This window comes from Pseudorasbora parva, chromosome 7 (genome assembly GCF_024679245.1).
Source record: "Pseudorasbora parva isolate DD20220531a chromosome 7, ASM2467924v1, whole genome shotgun sequence".
Classification (NCBI taxonomy): domain Eukaryota; kingdom Metazoa; phylum Chordata; class Actinopteri; order Cypriniformes; family Gobionidae; genus Pseudorasbora; species Pseudorasbora parva.
The window spans coordinates 37,288,932-37,311,162 of NC_090178.1; the positions used below are offsets into that span (position 1 = coordinate 37,288,932).

At 37.6% G+C, this 22,231-nt stretch overlaps 2 protein-coding genes across 4 annotated transcripts in view; one reads left to right on the plus strand and one right to left on the minus strand.

Moving 5' to 3' along the window:
- triob (trio Rho guanine nucleotide exchange factor b) overlaps positions 1-864 on the minus strand; it is a 209,461-nt gene extending 208,597 nt beyond the window's left edge. The window contains exon 1 of one of the 2 annotated variants that reach the window (XM_067449222.1): positions 575-862. In XM_067449222.1, coding sequence (XP_067305323.1) covers positions 575-641 — 67 coding nt within the window. In that variant the 5' untranslated portion in view covers positions 642-862. Of the gene's footprint in view, positions 1-574 lie in introns of both variants that reach the window. The other variant, XM_067449218.1, reaches the window with a different exon arrangement.
- A 1,657-nt stretch (positions 865-2,521) lies between these two features.
- The window catches only part of dnah5 (dynein, axonemal, heavy chain 5), a 192,315-nt gene continuing 172,605 nt past the window's right edge, over positions 2,522-22,231 (plus strand). For both annotated transcript variants that reach the window (XM_067449223.1, XM_067449224.1), the window contains exon 1: positions 2,522-2,743. In XM_067449223.1, the coding sequence (XP_067305324.1) occupies positions 2,651-2,743 (93 nt within the window). In that variant the 5' untranslated portion in view covers positions 2,522-2,650. The remainder of the gene's footprint in view (positions 2,744-22,231) is intronic.

Below are 22,231 nucleotides of genomic sequence, written 5' to 3' on the forward strand. Positions count from 1 at the left end.
ACCAGCGGATTACCAAAGTGGTGCATAAATGAGCTCAAAATTCACACCACCGTGGAGAAACGTGCAGTTAGTGAAATGCAGAGTAACATGTATCAAAGACGAGTGATGAATGCAGTGAGGCTGGGGATGTATGACATCATTGTGATGCATGACACCACTGACATGGCAGCATATCTTTATGACGTCACCAACCCCACTCTGAAGTCTAACATCACGCTTATAAACAGTGACGTATGACAACAGTTAAGAAAAACAACAACAACTGTTAACTGACTTGTTTTGTGAATTGGCTCACGCGCACTGAAATGCAACGTTATATCCCCCAAAAATGATGTCATATAAAAGCACTCATACATCTTAATCTGCCAACTCTATCTGGCAATAAAATCTCGTCTGCGGATTCACAGTAGGCTACCCATCATCAACATCTCATAAAAAAAAAAAAAAAAAATCTGATCTATGGTAGCCTACGATCTGCTCGGTCACGCATCGTTGGCGTGAACCGGGATCTGGATAAGCGGGTCATCATCACGAAAACACCGAGGCGCGCGACCCTCTCTTCTTCTCCACTTACCGGATTTAAAAAACGCCGCTATGTCGGCCGCCTCCTTAGATGTGTCCTCTCCCTCCCCTGAACTCATCCTTGGATCAATGATTCTCCCTCAACAAAACTCCGCAAACAAACGGATCAGAGTCGGTTTTCCGAGATAAAGTGACTGATCAGGAATAAATCCTCTTCATTGGAAAGCAAAGAGTGGCGTGCGGGGATTCGTTCCTGTCCTCGCTGAGCACGGACCCTCCATCTTGGCTTTAGCTCGCTGGAGAGGTGTCGGTACCGATCGGCGGCGCTCCTGAGTTTCAGCTGGGAGAGAGGAGGAGGAGGATGGAGGGAGGGAGAGGGGAGGTCTTCTTCAGGAAAGGGGTCTCCTGGAATCCCCTTCTTCCCTACACACCCCCCACAGGTCACTCCAGCTATATCACCAGCTGTAGCCTGAATTTACAAAATGCCAAGTCAGTTTTAGGATGTTGGTTCCATACATCAAAAAAAAAAAAAAAAAAAAACATCTCTTTATATAATACGAAAGGTTTGATTAAAAAAATTAATAAAGTAAAAATGCTTTTCTTGTAGCTTGAATAGGTTCAAAAGTTTCCAAATGTAGGCCTATAGGGCTATGCTACATTCTCTATGATTTTCTATGAGTCATGCAAAAAAAAAAAGGTCAAAAATATATGTAGGCTATATTTTCAATCATGAGCTTGGCAGTCGTGAGGTTGGAACATTCGCGGTATGCTTTCTTGTCATAACAAAATGTCTGTAGGCCTATATTGTTTACATGTAACTGTTAATAGCCTACTGTTTCAAAACAAATTTGCTTCACTGCAGTTTACTGAATTACAATCAAACCCAACAGTCACAACTGAGAAATGTAATTTTTTGAGACAAAGTTTTGAGACAAAGCACAAACACAAATTATGCCTTATTCACAAGTTAGCCTGTAGCATATATATATATATATATATATATATATATATATATATATATATATATATATATATATATATATATATATATATATATATATATATATATATTTTTTTTTTTTTTACTATTTTATTGTGCAATTGTGTCAAAAAAATAACTGATTTAAATTGTATGATTGTGCAATTCACATGGAATAAAACTATAAATTAACACGGAATAATAATAATTTAAAAAAAAAGGTTATTGTTATAAATTGAACACCATTGCAACACTAAACATTCACCCATCAGTTCACTTATCTAATTAGGCACATGGAAATGGTGTGAGAACTGCTGCGCCCTCTAGTGAAAGTGCTGAGGAATTTACAGTGGTACAATAGCGCCCTCTTGTGTCCTGAGAAACTGCATTAGGACCTTAGGACACGAAACGCTTCAATCACAGCAACCACACAACTTTCAGTCGTTGATGGCACGAAGGATTTATTTAAAAGTCTGATGATGACATACGTTTTAGTCATAGAAATGTGCTTCATTTAGATTTGCCCCCCACATGTGGCCATTGCATAATCTACAAGTAAAAAAATAATAATAATAAAAAAAAAAATATATATATATATATATATATATATATATATATATATATATATATATATATATATATATATATATATATATATATATATATATATATATATATATTAAAAGGGGCATTGGTCTAATTTGAATCTGAAAACTAAGATTACTTAATTGCTTGTTTGGTCACACAAGACAGTTTTAACTTGGCTTATGCAACTGGCCCCTGAACAAAAATGTTAACATAGTAAAATTGTGCGCTATAAACATTGAAAGCCGAATAAATATAACAAACTAATCGTAGGGGTTCGATTTGCGGGATCAATGAAAATGAAGCGAGACCTTCGTTGTCTGGACTCACTGGGACATTTTCATTTTACCCTAAAAACGTTTCCCCTGACGTCGGCATCTCTATGGCAACTGCCAACAACATTTTATAGCGGAGAAAGTAAAGTGTTATCTGGGCGGCTTATTCACAGCATGCTCAACACTAAACTCCTCCTGGATGCCGAGAAGACAGCGTGGAACAACATAGTTCCGCTTTAGGATAAGATTTACAAACCTATAAAATCCCTAGAAGGTCAGCAGAAAGATCATGGCTTTGAGTTACCGGACAGGGAAGTCTAACATCAGATCCAGAGGAACTCATCAGCCCTCTGCTCCAGTCGACAACATTAAGGAGATGCAGGTCTGCTTGATTTCAGTTCACATCTCTGCCATACCACCTCAAACGTGTGATCATCATGATCTCTTAATATTAAAATATGACGAGGAAGAATTTGCCTGTTTATGGATTGTCTAACATTAGTTCTTTCTTTTCTTTAAGCTCCAAGCATTCCATGCCAAATCTTTTTTTATATATTTATGTATTTATTTATTGAATGGCTCCTTTAAAACAATATAGGCCAACACGTGTATGGCTCTAAAATTAAGTGTACACTGCAAATAATAAATAAATAAATATAATCTTCTTTAATTTTACTTATCTAGTAAGTAAACGCATCTTGATTTAAGACTAGAGATTTTTTACTAGAAACAAGAATTGGTTTGCAGTGTATGGCCTACTTCTGCATTTAGCCTATGCATAAGTAATACGATGAATGAAGTTTAAATGAGAAAAGAGCATTTTGAAGAAACTTTCAGATTTCAAATAAAGTTTGATTTATTTATTTATTAATTTTTTATTGCAAATGTTTTACAAATCACTAGATGGCAGCAAAACTCCGTAGCAAAATTTCGAATTGAATAGAATCTTTATTGCAATTTTTGGTCTAATGGACAATATAGGTAAAGCTTCAGACAATGACACGCGTAGTATGAATGTGCAAACGCGAAAGTACTTTATGTAATGTAGCCTACATGCAATGTAATATTCACTTAATAATAGGCTGTGTATATTGTACAATAATGAATACATTACCTTTCACATTGTCATTCAGCAAATGTTGGGGGGGGGGGCAAACAATACATAGTACAGAGCTCTCAAATCAGTGTGGACAGCATATAGCTACATGCATCTGGTTTTGGAAGAATTAATATTCATACACTTCAGTATATGTGGACAAACACTACTGAAGGAGAGCATGAAGCCCACAATTATCTAGAATGTCACTGGATGATGTAACATTAACTTTTACATTTTGGCAAATTATCAGATCTGGTCTCTGACGGTTAGGTTTACTGGTTTAGAGTGGAGTGGATCCAATGTTTGTTTTTATTTAATCATTAACCCAATGTTTACTACTGTAGCCTGAGTGACAGACAGAATGCCAAGCAGACAAACACAAATATAACATGCCATGCATGAGGCCTAAAATTGATTTCTTCCAGCATCTAACGTTAGTGGTGTGCAAAAATCAAGAACACCAAATACAGCTCAGCCATTTTTGTTCAAGATTTAGATCTGCGATTCTGCAAACCTTTAAATATTACTATAAATGAATGCATACAAATCACCCCAAATGCATAGTAGGATTATTGCTGTTATACAGGCTTTGTATTTGCAGAGCAAGTTCTCAATTGGCAAATCATCATTGACTTTCTTACAGTTGTGCTGTTTGAAGGTGTTTTAGGGTATGTTTACATGACAACAATGTACTAAAAACAGATAACAGTGTTGTCAGAACGATACCCGTTCACATGGATCTGCAAAAATAACTAAAAAGGCTGCATTATGCACCCCACGAAAACATAGCCTAATAGGGTCGAACGGCCGGGGGATAACCTAACACTTTTCGACTTTCTCAGTTTGTGTAAATCCACTTGGCTTCAGAGTATATTTTTTTCCCCCACATTAATTGCACATATGTTGAGTACAAATATGTGGTTTTGTGTCATTAATACAGTGTATACTTTTCTTGTATTTCGTTTCTTGATTTACCCTGAAAGAATAGAAGTGAAATGTGACAACATGCCCCATTGGTGGGGTACATTGTAACATGTGAGGGGACACATTGTAACGTGAATTTATGGCAGCTTAAAATGTTATGTGATATAATAAAGCATAAAAAAATATCCATGACAAACTAATATATTTTGTCAATAAAATACAATTAATAACTTTTTCGATTAAAACATTTTTTAAGCATTAAAAATAAGCATACAAATTTGAGTTCCACAACAATCCCAAAACAAAGCTATACGCATAGTTCAAAAAATAATAATGAAGCATTTCTGAACATTGACTCACATTTTTCTCATGGTTTCTCAAAAGAATTCATAAAAGTATAGAATATAATAGCATAGTTCTAATAGGGGTTCATTGTAACACAGTGTTAAAACATGCCCGTCTGCTTAAAGATGCACTATGTAATTATTAATAATAATAATTTGTTACATTTATATAGAGCTTTTCAAGGCACTCAAAGCGCTTTACATGGAAGGGGGAATCTCCTCAACCACCACCAATGTGCGACTGCTGCCATATTGCGCCAGAATGCTCACCACACACCAGCTGATTGGTGGAGAGGAGACAGAGTGATTAAGCCAATCATGGGGATTATTAGGAGGCCATGATAGACACAAATATAGATGATGACGCATGATAGATGGGCAAATTTGGGATTTTTAACGACCGCAGAGAGTCAGGACCTCGTTTTAACATCTCATTCGAAAGACGGTGCTCTTTAACAGTACAGTGTCCCCATCACTATACTGGGGTGTTAGGACAAAGCGGCAACCTCCCGCGATCTCTCTTGAAGCCAATACGGAAGTAATGTAAGCTGCAATTTCTTAACTGGCCTCTAGGGACAGGCTCCAGAAGGGAGCAGAATCTCATTGAGCCCCATGTTAAAATTCTCAACTTTAAAGCAGAAAAAAACATGTTTACATCCTGGTACAAATTGTGGATTTGGCTTATTAGGCTAATTTTGATCTTCATGACAACTGTGAGAGGGGTGAATTTTTTTATAACTCATTCGTTTACGTTATATAAAGCCTTAAAGTTCTGCATAATTAAGGGCGTGGTTACAAGTTGATAGCCATTTATCTGCCGTCTATAGTCATTGCGTCACCTCAGCTCCGCGCAAATCCCGTCGTTTTGCCCATTTTCTGTTACCCGGGAGTGACACGCGATGACTCTCTCACAAGATGCAACGCCCAGCTCGCCCCTACTTTAAGCTTCAGAACGGCTTATCGGAATCCTATGGGTGACATCACGGACGCTACGTCCATATTTTTTTTACAGTCTATGGTTAGTTCATGGATGTGATTATTAATGTTACTGTAACAAACTGCTCTGAGACAGAAGGTCCAAACACAGCTTTATTAGAACAGTAATCCACAATAGTAGTCAAAAAAACAGGCAAAGGCCATAACAGGTAGGCAAACAAAACAAGGGACAGAGGCAAAAGGGTAATCCGGGACAAGAGACATGAAACCAGGGATAACACTCAGAAATGCAGTGGAAGACTAAACAAGACTTCGCAATGAATGACTGAGTGAACAAGGTATATATAGACAGAGTTAATGAGGTGATGAGGTGAGTGCTAATGAGTCCTGGGCAAAGGATTATGGGCAATGTAGTCTGTGATGGAGTGACAGTCCGGGGTGGAGTTCCCAATAGCGGTGATTACGGGCACTCACACTGGTGAATTGTGAAAGTTACTGTAGTATGAAGCAGAGCAGGACCGAGTGTTGAGGGAGTGCACCTTTAACTGGGATTTAACCCCGGCTCATGCACTGTAAACCCTAATGTTGTCTTTACTTAAACAAATCAAGTAAACTTGACTAAATATTACTAGTTTAGTCTAAAAACTCAGTCATATAAGTTAGTATAACTTATTAACCTACAAAATGCATAAACTTAAGATTTCAAGTTGTATGAACTCAAAATCATAAGTAATTAAAATAGCTCACTCTGGTCTTGCTTTGATGTGATTGGCCATGCAAGGAGTTCTGTCTAGCAACAAGAGAACGAATTCACTGATTGGAGGACATTTCCAAAAGGCGGTCCTTTTCGCCTCACCTGTTGCTTGTTGCTGATTCAAATTAAGGTGGAGACTTTTTCATTGTGTGCAATCTTAAATTCGGTAAGTAAAAATTTGTAAGTTACTAAACCTAACAATAATACGTGAACTAACTTATAACCAGATTGACTTTATTTCTGTTTTAATGAAAATAATAGTTTTGTTGGAAGTCACCATGATGGAGATAAGTGTTTGCTTTAGTTGGGCTCTTGACAAATGATAATGTAATATTAGTGTAATATATTTCTCTGGCTGCTTTGTGTTTGTGAGACACATATGTTAAGTAACAAAAAGCCAAGAGAAAATATCATCAAGTGGTGTTGTTTATTCATTGATGATGATAATAACATCATCATGTATAGGCAGAATTCCTGATCTTGTGCAGAGTCCAATGCTTTGGATGTCAAAGCAGTTATTAATAGTTTTGAAATATTAATAATACTAGAATCTTCACTATTGTACTAATATAATTTTATTTTATTTTTTTTAATGGTCACAAAATGTTTAAATCTATGGCATTAGTTAGACACATACACACATCACTAATCTGCGTATGAATCTCTACAATGGTGACAAAACCGAAAAAATCCGATAAACAGATCAACTCTGAACATAAAACAAGTTACAAAAACATCAGAACAAAACAGCAAAAGTAACAGCAAATAGTAAGAATTCAAAGAAAATTTGTCACAATTCAGATGCCTAATTTATTCATGCTGCAATGCATGTTGGGACCAATGGGGAAGTTTTGATTGGTTGTACCCAGCATGGTGCTGAACTGGTGTAGCAAGTTTGGTGAACTTAACAATTTAAGTACAGTGAAAGTGAGCACCAAGTTAAGTAAACTTAAATATTCAAGTTTTAGGAGACTCCATTACTCAATTGAATTGAGGGAATCACTTTCCTCAAATCATTTGAGTATTCTCAACTTATTAGGGTTTGCAGTGTGTCTTCTGCTGGTTAGATCAGCATTAAAGAACTATATCAACTATTAAAGCTGCCATCTGTAACTTTTTGCACTCTAGTGGTTAATAAACAGTTCTTCTTGCGGAAGAACATTGCAGCCGGAGCTACTTCTCTCTGTTTATGTCTATGGTGGATCACACAGGGACTGTGCTCCTCCGCAGCAGTACCTACCAGTCTGGCCTGAAATAGTCTCAATATAAACACTTATTATAAGTGTACCATAATAATTCAGGGTAAGACAAAAACACAGTTTGGAAAATGGATTCCTGTTGTACATTCTCATTATATAATTTTTGTAAATCTTGAACACAAAAAAAAGTTAATGTTGGTTTAATGTTGATGCATTTTTTGTCTCTTTATGACATGGCAACTAGTAAATACACTAAGTTTCGTCATCCTGGCATGTGTGGAAAGTGTTAAACCATGTGTGTTACAACTAACCCCGCATTAGGTTGTGCCCTGCTCTCCCCTATTTGCCTGGCTATCACGAGACCAAGCTCGATTTTAAATCGAACATTGGTCTGGGGAGTCTGCTCTGTATTTTCTACTGCACAAGAGGCGTGATCAACTGGCATTATTCATATAACACTGTACGCAATTGGATAGTCCTTCAACCAATCAGACCACAAGAGGCGTGATCAACAGGCAACAACCCATCGTTTCTCTATCCGTCATCGTGTTAAACCCACCCATAGCAGGTGGATAAGCCAGTCTGTGATTGGTTCCCACAAAAGTGTTACAGAAGCAGTAAAAATGAATGCACAAGTTTCCAGGCTGAGTTGCCGGGAGAATCAAATCGCCGGCAGATCAGGCTGGGTTTACCCCCTATGCATTTTTTGGTGTTTACATGAAGACTGTAGGCATCATTTTTAAAACCTTGCCCTTTGAAACCAGTTTTCAAAAGCTTAAGGGGGGGGGGGGGGGGGACACACTCAGTTTCAGTCAATCTCATGTCAATCTTGAGTACCTATAGAGTAGTATTGCATCATTCATATCTCCGACAAGTCTTTAGTTTTATTATATTTATAAAAGAAATATAGGCTGTACCGAGTCTTTCCGGAAAAAAAACGAGCGCCTGGACGCGTATCGTGTGGGCGGAGCTAAAGAATGACAAGCGCACAAAGCGGTGACGTCCTCAAGCGTGGAGAAACACATCGATTCTCTATCGATTCTCAGCTAATACAGATATGATCCAGAATCAGATTCGGAGGCTGAAATAAATTGAACAGGAGAAACAGCAACAGTAGGACGTTCGTCTCTGTGGTATGTACTGTATTTAGAGGCCTGTCAACATTTGTGTGTGTTTACTCGCAGTTTATGAGGACATGATTCAGTTTATGGACTATTGTATGCGACTAAACATTAGCAGTAGCAAGCAAAACAGTTTTGCACGTCAGACTAGTGTAACGTTATACAGAACAACAATGGAGTAACCGTTAGCGCATTTGAATGACGAAGCACGCGATCGTGTCGTTTACTGTTTTTTACTCACGTGACGATAGCCAACAGCAGAGAAATTTGAAGCAGTTTTACTCACCAGCTGCTTCCAAAGCAGGACTGAACCTTTATCGCTGGGACCGCTCCGTCAAAAACACACTTCTTTGGTAAGATTTGGTGAAGTCCTGTGACAGCAGTGACTGTGGAAATCCACTTTGCGACACGACTGAATCGATGCTGTGAAGCTTCCCGTCATTTCTGCATTCAAATCGGTTCAAATGCAGCGCTGCCTTCCCGGAATGCTGTGCTGAAGCGTTGAAGTCACTTGATGTCACCCATAGGAATAAAGTGGAGCGCGGTGCGTCAGAAGTGTTCGCGGACGACTGGATCTGCAGCTGAGAGCAGTGTTTATGGGCGTGTATTTCCTCTCTCGCTCTAGTCACGCGCGCGCGCACCCTACCGGGAGAAAAGCCCGTACGGCCTATACAACGACCTTCCGCTCTGTTCACGTCAAGCCGACCCATACTCGGAAAAAACTCTCCGAAACTTGTGAGAAACCAGAAGGAGTATTTTTGACACAGAAATACTCCGTCAAACGTCCAACATTAGTTTTTGAAACTTTGTCTATGTTTAGGATGGGAATCCAAGTCTTTAACAGTGTAAAAAGCTCAGTATGCATGAAACAGCATCCCCCCCCCCCCCCCCCCCCCCCCAAACATCAATGTCATGTAAATGAAAGGCCAAAACACAACAAGTTAAACATTTTAATCTGAAATGGTGTTGTGTTAACATATCTTGGAAAGATTGATTTTGATGTAATTGTTGTGTGCCTCTGTTCTTGTTTTTTGCTGATGGAAGCATTATTGGGTTTTGCACTTGTATCTACTGCCATTAATGAGACCTAGAGGCTGACTCAGTACTTATGGAAAATAAGTAGACTGAACTATGACCGTGTGTGTGCGAGTAAAAGTGTGTGTGATGGGGTTCAGATGTATGTTCTCTACTTAGAGAGCCAGTTTGCAGATCCTCTGCATAATTCAGCAGGAGACTCTTCTTACACAAGCCCCTAGTATAGGAAGATCCTGTTAAAAAATCATTCATAGCCACTGTGAAATATTGATGACCTAACTGCTTTTAAATGCAAACCATCGCAATCATTTTCCTGGTATCAAACATTCAGGCTCCCCATGTGGGCACACAGTCTTCTGTGATCATGAATGGATAGTACCATATGAGTTGGTCGTTACATGTGGAATGGCAGGGACTGAGTTCAAAAAAGCAATGAATAATAACTGACCTAGTGTTCGCAGAAATCTTTTGAATCCTCGCTGAGAAAGCTCCTAAAAACTGATGTGCTTATGCACAGGCAACATGTAATCACCATGTGATGATTGTAAAGAAGAACAACTGAAGTTTGTTTACAGTAGTCATGCTTGCTAAGTCATGCATCACTATTGCAATTGCTTCTACATGTACAAAGAGATTTGAACAAACTAAATTATTACATTTAGGTAAACAAGTTGCCACCATTTGAAATGAATATGAATGATGCTTCAGATCATCAGAGATGCATTCCATTAATTTGGAGCAATCAAAACTCAAGGGCAAAGAATATACACTGAAGAAAAACCCAAGCCACATCTAGAGATTTACTTTCCCTATCCGTTGGTCACTTCGACATGGTGTCAATTGACTGACACTGGGGGTTGCACTTGGGCGACCCAAACCCGACCCCATTGTCAGTCAATTGTAGTGTTGTGCAAGTTACTTCCAAACTGTAATATATTATAGATTACTTATTACTGCTATTTAAAAGTAATTCATTATATTACAATATTACTGTCTCAGAATTGTAATGCGTTACATTACTCCTGTATTACTTTTGAGTTACTTTCACCAAAATAACTTAAGAAGTAGCTCTTAACATTCTAAAATGTAGGCAGAGAGCATTTTACATCCAGTAGAAGGCGATATGATGAAGAATAATGACATGGGCCATCCAGGCTAACAATAGAGAATTGGCAAAAAAGTGAATGCTCAAGACAATGCAAGAAATCATGACGATCCAACTCTGTTATAAGTATTTTTTTAGAGGTAAAGTGATTATCTGGCAGTATCTGGGAATAGCTTCTGTTCATAGACACAACAGAACTGTGTAAACTCTAAGTTATGACAATATGCGTATTTGTTCTTTTCTTATTGTTGCGACATAGTTGCGAGATAGTTATTTCGGTTTTAGAAAAAGGTTTTATTTGACTCCATTTGCATTTGACTAGCCTACGTTCTTGTCCTTATCTCTGATAAACTAAGCAATGCGCATCCATCTCACGAATTTAAAGTAGGGATGAGACGGTGGGGACATTTTCCCACCGGTTAAAGTGTGATGACATCACCGGTATCTGGGCTTTTAAATCACTATTCTATTTAACCGAAAGGAACATGCACACTGCCGCTTGGGCATTAATAACGGAAGCGGATGCAAAGCGAGCTTTCAATGAATTCCTATAAAAGTTAAGCTTCCATATGAACTGAAAACGCGCCAGTGCACGTACACCTTGAATGACAGCTCGTTAGTAAGTGCGCGCTCTGTGCGGTCAAGCAGATTTTAGTTTCGGTTTAAAATTAGCCTATTATTCTTAATGAAATACACAACACAATGACAACCCCCCTTTAATAGGGGTTTTTACATTTCCCTTTGAAACCAAATCTTCCGCGATCATTTGTCAGCTTAATGTTCGGCTCATGTTCGGCTCATGTTCGGCTCATGCTTAGCAGACACCTTCCGTTTTTATTTGAACAGCCTGTTCTCTAACTGAACTAAATTACTTTATTACTATAAAAAATCTAAACGATGGTGTGCAGTAGTCTTATTCTGTCATCTTCACCCAAGTGTTGTTTATAGGCATTAGGCCTATAGTTTGGCTTAGCAGCGCGCGCCTTGTCTCTCGTCTGTTCTTCGACGCGCTTGTCGTTGTGCTATTCTTTGAAAACGACAGAGCCTTTAATCCTTCTTTAGCCACTTTTGCACTGGCCAGCGCGAGCACAGAGGCTAAAATCATGCCTGCGGCACTTCTGTAAAATCCGCAATAAACACGTACGCCTTCACTGGACTATGTCACATAATATCCAAATGTACACCAGCAAGAGGGAGATGAATTGAAGTACTGAATTGAAGGAAAATGAAGTAAATCGCTATACAAAAATATATCAGAAGCTGTCATTTAGTATTTAATTGCTAACCTGGACACCACACGCGGCTATTGAATGACCACGGACAGGTAATAACTTGCATTTTTCATGCGTTAATGTATCGCGCCTTTTTTTCCTTTTCCTTTTTCGTTTTATTGTATTTTTTTGGGGGGTGGGGGTAACGCAAGAGTTACTGGAAATGTACCGAGTAAAATATTACTGAAAATGGATTAGTAATGCCTTACACTACTGCGTTACAGCAAAAAGTAATAAGTTACTGTAATGTATTACTTTTGTAATGCGTTACTCCCAACACTGATCAATTGACACCACGTCTTGTTCCCTCCATCAGGGAACGGAGGTTACAACAGTGACTGAGAGGATTTTTAATGAAAAGGGGTGGCTTAAACAGTAGAAAAACAGTAGGCAACATGTTCCCAGATTACCTACTACTTCCAATGAGATTACCACAATCCTGTACGTTCCATTCGGTTACAGTTGAGCTACAAAAAGAAAAGGGTTTCCACCTCAGGAACTTTCCCCAGAAACTAAGGAATTTGGTACTCTGTGTATTTTGACCACAGGGACCAGGGTCTAAATGAAGGTCCGAGTAAAAATGTCCCCTTCAGAAAGTACTTGCTCTTTGAAAGTTAAAGTTCAGAACTTTCGGGAGCTGGACTTGGGTATTGAACATGCTGCTTGGTTGAGTTCACGCAGTTTTTTATTTTAACCACCATTTTTAAAAGTCTGCTGTAGTAAAGTGTCCTTGAGCTCTGGAAAGGCGCTTTATAAATAAAACGTATTATTATTATTATTATTATTATTATTATTATTATTATTATTATTATTATTATTATTATTATTATTATTATTATTATTATTATTATTATTATTGCTGTGGTGCATGCAGTAAGAGTTGTTTGCTATTCGAATCATCAACAGAGTTTCAAAAATACGACCAATGCACTGACAACGAGGTTCAGGCTTGATTAATCTTATATGCAGAGGACAAAATCCAGCAGGACCTGGAAAGTCGCAGCAGTTTATGTCACCGGACTAATTTGCTTTATATTCACGGTACTTTAGACTGAGATGGAAACACAGACCGCAAAAGGTTCCTGGGACAAATTGTTCCAGGTAATTTTTGTGGAAACGCGGCTAAAGATGCCATCTAAAAGTTGTAGTTGCTGGTCAGTTTTTGACAAACATTTTCCACATCTAATGCAATTTCTAGTGAGAAATTAATTTTGTTAAATATTAGTTTAGTTCTCACCAAAGCTCGCTCTATTTTGCTGTAGAACATTATACTGCCTCAGAAATCAGTTTTGAGTATAATATTTCCATAAGAGTGCTAAATTTAATCATTGAGTTATTTTTAAAGACCAACTAGTTGTTGTCATGGTAAAACCTCAAACAAATGGGATCTCTAATACCTGTATACCTCTGAATGTTCTTTTTAAAGGACATAAAATGTCCTTGAACGTAGACAGTGACACTCAGGAGGTTAAGGTTAAAGGAAATGTCCATAGACATAATGGCAGAACATTACCATTACATGTTCTGTTATTCTACGGATCTTCTTTCTTACAGTGTAAATCTTACTTTCCTCTTGTAGCTTTTAAATAATAATGTCCTAACCTACTTTCTATCTGATTAGAATACAGTTCATTCACATTCATGAGCCCATGGGTCAGTTCAACAAGCTGTGAATGGTCATGTGTTACTGTAGCGTTCCCTTACGTAGTGCCCCCTTAACAATACGAATGAATAGCTGACTTGTATTGTAATTTTCTCACTGAGGAATAAAATGCTGTATTGTGTGAAGGTGTAAATATTGCATCTCATCCTTACGATGGCTGAGGTCCTGTCTGTAACCATAGACTTAACAACAATGGTCTATTTAGCCTTGATATCGGAGAAGGTCCAAGACCTCCTCTGTAAATCAGACTGAAGACAGGTGATCACCCAACACAAAAAAAAAAACACTGAAGGGTAAAAGAATATTTTAGTTCTCTAACATACCAAACAGCTCTCATGCAGCGTTAAACTGGAAATTATTTCAGCACTTGGCTGCACTCGGGGTAACAATGCTTTCTCATACACCCGACTTTCAAAACAAGGTAAGACGAACCTTTGCTTCTCAGGTTTACAGTGCCTTAAATATCACAACAGAAAGTCATTCATAGTTAAACAAAGTGTGACTTGAAATGCACTAATATTTCATATTTTTCTCTTTCCAATTTTTCAATTGATGATAACAAACCAAGCAGAAACAAATTACACTGCAGGCATTACATTTTCCTTAGTTGGAAAGGTCATCGTGGTTTTCTTGTCTTTCATAATGGAAAATAATCTTTTTTGATATATATCTTGTTGGTTTTAGTTCAATTCTGTGCCAAATGTGTCTTTTTTATAATTACTTTAGGTTGCTTATGGGTTATGTTTGGCTCTTTAAAAATAAGCAATACAATTTAACAACAAAGCCATGCATAGAGGATCCTTTAGGGTTTTTTTTTTTTTTAGGTATAGTTTGAATAACAATTTTAAGTTTTCTTCAACTCTGGCACTTCATAATTTTTTCATTCATTTTTTCATTCATTTATTCCAGGCAATGGCACAAAAAGTACAAGGTAGACAAATTATAATTTAAGTCATATAGTGCAAGGAAAACAAAAAACAAACAGAAAACAGAATATAAAGTATTCAAATATGACAGATGAATAATCACAGAAGCTTTGCATGCAAAATTCACACAATATCAGAATATGTTGAATGATTTTATGTTCTATCTGCTCTGAAATCACTTGAACATGAGTAGCACGTCGCTCTGTGTTGGCATGAACTCTCACACTCTTTGGCAGATTGATGCTCTTTGTTCATCTGGAAAATATTCCTCCACTAATGCTATCTCTTTTTTATTATTTTGTCTTGTGTGTTGCGTTGCTAGGTGACAGCTGGCGTTCAGGCCTTATCATTTATTTACAGTTGTTTTGGCAATCAGGGTTGAGGAAGCAATGATCTGTCATTCTCTTGCTAGCTGACCGCTTTCCATTAGCTCCACAGGTCAATTGCTATGTGTGCATCTTCTTGCCCAGGCTTGTTGGCCCCTGTTTGCTAGACTATACATCTTTATCCTTTTTATCTACTGTCATCCAGATGGCTTCACTGGACTTCAGAGTCTGTTACCTGTGTCAGACATTTAAGACTTGGTTAAATATTTTTATTTGGCAGTGGTAAGTCAAAGATGATTTGTTAAGTATATGAAATATAGGGTAAAATCGACAAATTAGTTTTTGCCACAAAATTATGTTTTATTATGTAAGCTTGACAATGGAAAGCACAAAAGCATTCTTCCGCGCGCTCTGCTCTCCCTCTCAAACTGTGCAGAAACGTGGTGTTGCGGCTCTGATGTTGTGTGTGTGTGTGTGTGTGTGTGTGTGTGTGTGTGTGTGTGTGTGTGTGTGTGTGTGTGTGTGTGTGTGTAAAATAGTTTAGCACCTTAAAAGCTGCATGGCAAGGTAATAACAATGCTGTTCTTACAGTTTTGTATTAGTAGACATGCATTTCTGTTGACACAAAAGTGAACTATAAAATGATGGCTGTAATACTGTAATTGTGATTAATCCTATGATTTCTAGCCAGTCTTTAAAAAGCAGTAATACTAATGTTAAATTATACAAATTATCACTTTTGCAATTTATTTTATTCCATATGAACATTCCATGTATTTTTTACACATTCTCTCTCTAAACTTATATGGGCCCCATTCCTAGCCTTCATACTGTCATTTTACCAACAAAAATGCTGTAACACTGCAAGATCTCCAGTGATATGAAATGCAAAGACTGCAAAAACCGATACAACAAAAACTGATGCATTTTCATATATGAGAATGCTGACGAAGGCATGCTGCTTGTTGCAGGCTGCATCTGTCAATTAATTAGCATGTGATTGCATGTGATTATGGTTATATTACACTGACATATCTCATTTCCAATGCTTAATCTATGCATTTCATGTCTATGGCTCCTAGACCTGAAATACTGTTCAAATATGTGCCCAAAAAGGGAGACATCTAAAAGGTCAAGCCCACCACTACCAGACGCAAATAAAACTTGAAAACATGAAAAATTGTGTGCTAAACTAAACTCCTACCAGCCACCTCTACAACAGAAGAGTTGTGGTAGATGAGAAAAGCATGTGGACTGTACGATGTCAAGGAGATTAAATGGGCTGAATGCTGGTATCTGTCTTCCAGACAGTTTTTTATCTATCTCCCAGGTGCCTATCTCACCCGCAGTCTCTTAAACAATGTTGTAAATGGAACATTTTTGTAACACCAATAGGAAAAATACACTGTAAAAAAAAAAAAAAAAAAAAAATCAGGCCCCAATTGAATTTTTTAGTGACTGATCACATCTAAATTTTTCAGTTGGCCTATATATATTATGTATCATCAAACAGATGAGCTACTGTAGCTGAATTCTGTCATAGTACTCATGTGGACCCGTCCAATGCCAAAAGAGCCTAGCCTGGACGCCAGCCGAACTTAGCCCCATAAAATTTGCACTCATGGGTCTATATATCACATTATAGTCGCTTCAACCCTTGGACATAGAAAACAAACACGGACTTGGCAACACAGTGCAGTTGATTGGTTGTAGGTCTGTCCAATTGAGGTCTTTCCTTCGGTTGAAACACGGCCCATAATAACAGCCCAATGGAGTAGTTTCCCGTCAGGCTAAAAAGAGCCAATGGTCATAAGTATCAAAACTGGACCACGGAGCAATGGAAGAAGGTGGCCTGGTCTGATGAATCACATTTTCTTTTACATCATGTGAATGGCTGGGTGCGTATGCAGCAGAGGCAGCCTGTGGGGTGCCTCTACCTCACCATGTACACCATTTCATGTAAACGGTATTCCCTGATGGCGGTTGCCTCTTTCAGCAGGATAATGCGCCTGCCACAAAGCAAAAAATGGTTTGAGGAGCACAACAAACAGCTTGAGGTTTTGACTTGGCCTCCAAATTCCCCAAATCTCAGTCCAATAGACCATTTGTGGGATGTGCTGAACAAACAAGTCTGACAAGTCTGACAAGTCTGACTGGGCCCCACTTCACAAATTACAGGACTTAAAGGATTTACTGCTAATATCTTAGTGCCAGATACCACAGTGCACCTTCAGGGGTCTTTTGGAGTCCTTGATGGGTCAGGGCTGGTTCAGCAGCAAAAGAGTCCCCCTATTAACACAATATTAGCAAAGTGGTCATAATGGTATGCCTGATCAGTGTATATATATATGTGAGTGGTGGTTAATTCAAAGCAGTGACAGGAATGAGCATTTCCATTAAGGGGCAATATTTGTCCACTTAAGTGATTTCCAGGAACATTTAAGCCTTATGAGGATTTTTTTTTTCTTTTTTTTTTTTTTTTTTTAACCGGTAGGGATAATCTTTTATGTTAAAATCTTACAATTAAAGGGATAGTTTACCTAAAAATGAAAATTAGCCCATGATTTACTCACCCTCAAGTCATCCTAGTTGTTTATGACATTCTTCTTTCAGACAAACAGTTATATTATAACTTTATATTATTAATATTGTAATAGTTATATTAAGTCCTGTCTAATCCAAGCTTTATAATGGCAATGATTGTTGCTCTGTTTTTGAAGTCTATAAAAATGCATCTGTCCATCAAAAAAATTGCTCCGCACGGCATCGGGAGGTTAATAAATGCCTTCTGAAGTGAAATGATGCATTTGTGTATGAAAAATATCCATATTTAAAACTTTATGAAGTAAAGTTTCAGCCATTCGCCTTCTGTATTCAGTTTATGTAAAAAGTGTTGAAGTATGGAGGGATTTTTCAGTCAGATTATAAACTAAAAGTCTAAAACTAAAAGTCTTAAACCAAAACTAAAAATCTAAATTTGAAACTTAAAGTCCAAGTCGAAAATGAATTTGGTATTTAGGATTGGGCATTTGGTATTTAGGATAGGGAATTTTCTATTTAGGGTTGGGCATTTGGTCATTTAGCCATTTAGGATTGAGGATTGGGAATTTGGTATTTAGGATTGGGCATTTAATCTTTTAGCCATTTAGGATTGAGGATTGGGGATTTAGGATTGGGCATTTGAGGATTGAGGATTGGGGAGTGTATGCAAATTGGGAGGTGTGGCCCAAATACTGGAGGCTGGGTTTGAAATGGCTGGTGCGCAGATGCACCTTATGGACAGCAGAGGGAGCTCCCAGTGCTAAGGAGCACACTTTAATGAAACCAAACGGAGCGAGTGAGAGGCTTGAGCGAGGACTGTGCGATAACTTCAACTTAATGACAGCTTTGTAACATTTGTGGCCTCAAACACAAAGTCACCAGTGAAAGGAGTGCTATCGGTCTGACGACGAGAAAGCAGCAGACAGTGCAGCAGGTAAGATGCTAACATTAGGTACTAGTTATATAAGCTGATATTGCTAATATGCTTTAGTAGGGAATTATTATATTGGGACATGCTGCCTTGTTTTTTAAACTGCGGTTAACCCCTCTGACATTAGTAGATACACTCCTTTCCCATTGCCACTAGATGGTCTTGTTTATGTTTTTTTTCTTTTTTGCTATATAGCCTATATACATTTTATTAAGATTGTGAGAGAAAAGAAATTAGGCTTGTTCGACTTGAACGCTGCACACTACAAGACCTATCGGTTTATGACATCAAAGTACTGCGATGCAAAAGCATAAGGAGCGTCTACTCTCTTTGATGTCATATGTTGTGTGTGTATGTATGTATACGTTAAGACGATGTCAGTCAGAGCATAATATAGCAATATATTGCGGTCCTTTTTACACTGCACAAAAACCCTGCTGTTACATTGTCACTGGCCTTCATGATTGCTTTCCTAACCTTGTTTATATATATATATATATATATATATATATATATATATATATATATATATATATATATATATATATATATATACACACACATACATATACATACATACACACACAACATATGACATCAAAGAGAGTAGACGCTCCTTATGCTTTTGCATCGCAGTACTTTGATGTCATAAACCGATAGGTCTTGCAGTGTGCAGCGTTCAAGTCGAACAAGCCTAATTTCTTTTCTCTCACAATCTTAATAAAATGTATATAGGCTATATAGCAAAAAAGAAAAAACATAAACAAGACCATCTAGTGGCAATGGGAAAGGAGTGTATCTACTAATGTCAGAGGGGTTAACCGCAGTTTAAAAAACAAGGCAGCATGTCCCAATATAATAATTCCCTACTAAAGCATATTAGCAATATCAGCTTATATAACTAGTAGCTAATGTTAGCATCTTACCTGCTGCACTGTCTGCTGCTTTCTCGTCGTCAGACCGATAGCACTCCTTTCACTGGTGACTTTGTGTTTGAGGCCACAAATGTTACAAAGCTGTCATTAAGTTGAAGTTATCGCACAGTCCTCGCTCAAGCCTCTCACTCGCTCCGTTTGGTTTCATTAAAGTGTGCTCCTTAGCACTGGGAGCTCCCTCTGCTGTCCATAAGGTGCATCTGCGCACCAGCCATTTCAAACCCAGCCTCCAGTATTTGGGCCACGCCTCCCAATTTGCATACACTCCCCAATCCTCAATCCTCAAATGCCCAATCCTAAATCCCCAATCCTCAATCCTAAATGGCTAAAAGATTAAATGCCCAATCCTAAATACCAAATTCCCAATCCTAAATCCCCAAATCCCCAATCCTCAATCCTAAATGGCTAAATGACCAAATGCCCAACCCTAAATAGAAAATGCCCTATCCTAAATAGAAAATGCCCTATCCTAAATACCAAATGCCCAATCCTAAATACCAAATTCATTTTCGACTTGGACTTTAAGTTTCAAATTTAGATTTTAAGTTTTGGTTTAAGACTTTTAGTTTTAGACTTTTAGTTTATAATCTGACTGAAAAATATCTCCATAGTATGGGCCTCTGCAGTTCAAAGGATTACGTGCGTCCGACATCGAGTACGTATCTTGGACTCCGAGAAGGCACTTTCAACACTTTTCCACTGAAGGCAATCGGCCTAAAGTTTAGTTTAAAAAGTTTTAAATATATGGATATTTTTCTTACACAAACACATAGATTTGCTTCAGACGGACTTTATTTACCCACAGAGCACACAGCACATTATTTGACGGATAGTTGCATTTTTATGGACTTCAAAAACAGAGCATCAATTACTGCTATATTATAAAGCTTGGATTAGACAAGACTTTTTAAATATAACTCAGATTGTATGAAAGAAGAATGTCATATACACCTAGGATGACTTGAGGGTGAGTAAATCATGGGCTAATTTTCATTTTTGGGTGAACTATCCATTTAATCAATACATTTAATTATAATAATGAGAAACTGGGCTGTTTCTGATCAAATTAATTCAGACATTTTGTGCTCAAGAGATGAAAGCTGCTTCTGAAGTGGCATAAATGCAGCTCATGCCTTTACACTGTAATTACAATTAAATAATGCTACGAGGTCAATGTTTTTTTTTTTTTTTTTTAATGCCTTGGTTAAAGTGAATGATTAAAGTGGCCAAAAGTGTATAAAATCAAGCCCCCTACACTGTAAAAAAAATAAATAAAAAAAATAAAAAAAATAAAGTACAAAATTGTACCTTTTAAGGTACAAGTGGCCGTCATTGGGGTGGCACCCTTGGTACATTTTTGGACCTCTAAGTCAGGGATAGGCAAGTTCAGTCCTAGAGATTTGATGTCCTCCAGAGTTTATCTCCAACCCTTCTAGGCCACCAAAGTATAAATATTGTGACTCCCAGCATGCATTGCAGCATTAATTATGTCACCATTGTTGAGATTCATATGCTGATTCTTGATATCTATGTCTATACATTTCCCCCTTTAGAATGTTTTTTAAAAATCAATATTTAAAACATCTAATCTGTGAAAAGCAAGAATTATTGGTGAATATTATTATTATATAGTAATGAGTTTAGTCAAACATTATTCTTCCTGATACAGTTTGTTTTAATTCTTTTGGTTTCTGCAATGTGTTTTGTTTACTCTGTGACAAAAACCACAACCTTACTTAAAAATCCAATGTGCTTCTAGAAGAAGGGTCAGAAATTACTATAAACACACTCTTAAACATTGTGGAAAGCCTTCCCAGAAGAGCTGAATCTGTTGCAAAGGGTGGGCCAACTCCATATTAAACCCTACGGATTAAGAATGGGATGTCATTAAAGTTGATGTACATGTAAAGGCAGCCGTCCCAAAACTTGTTGCAATATAGTGCATGATATAAATATTATACTAAAAACTCATACAGGGAAATTTGTTGACCCCACTTTTTGAATTTTGGAGTTATAATAGCAATTACAATACAATTCACTCTTACACTCTAAATAATGCTGGGTTGTTTTTTAACCCAAAATGCTGGGTTAAGACTGTTGGGTAATTTTTGTTGGTTTATTTGATCACATTTTAAACACCATTGGGTAGTTTCAAATTTCCAGTCGTTGGGTTAAACCTGCTGGGTCGCAATACTTGGTTGATTCTACCCAGCGCTTGGTTGTTTCACCTGCTTCCCGCCTTGATTCGTTTAAATTCGCTCCCAAACTGTCATTTTGAAAGGACAGTGCAAAAGGCAAAGCCACTGGTTGCAGATGTTTTAAGATAAGTTAATATATTTTCATTAATAATCATTTTAATTAGCATAATAATAGTTTTTTTTAATTTTTTTCCACAGCAACAATTCTTAAGCTTACATGACGTTAAGATGACAAAAGTTTTACCTCAGAATCCGATGCAATGTACTGACGCGTGTTAGTTTTAGGTAGGCATATGTGAGACAATAGATTAATACAGTTTGTGATTACACGGAACCATGATCCCCTTACGAAAATTAACCATGGTTTTATGTAGGGTTGTCACAAGTAGCCTACTTCTGTAACTTACCAAGTAACGTTAACGCTCCAGACTGCCAGTGTCTGTGTATATTAAATACTATTTAAATATTACTCTTCCATGTTTTGAGTCTCTGTATGAATGACGGGGGCGCATGCGCGCGCGTACACACACACGCTGTCTTTTAGCCTCTGCCGTGCCACTGA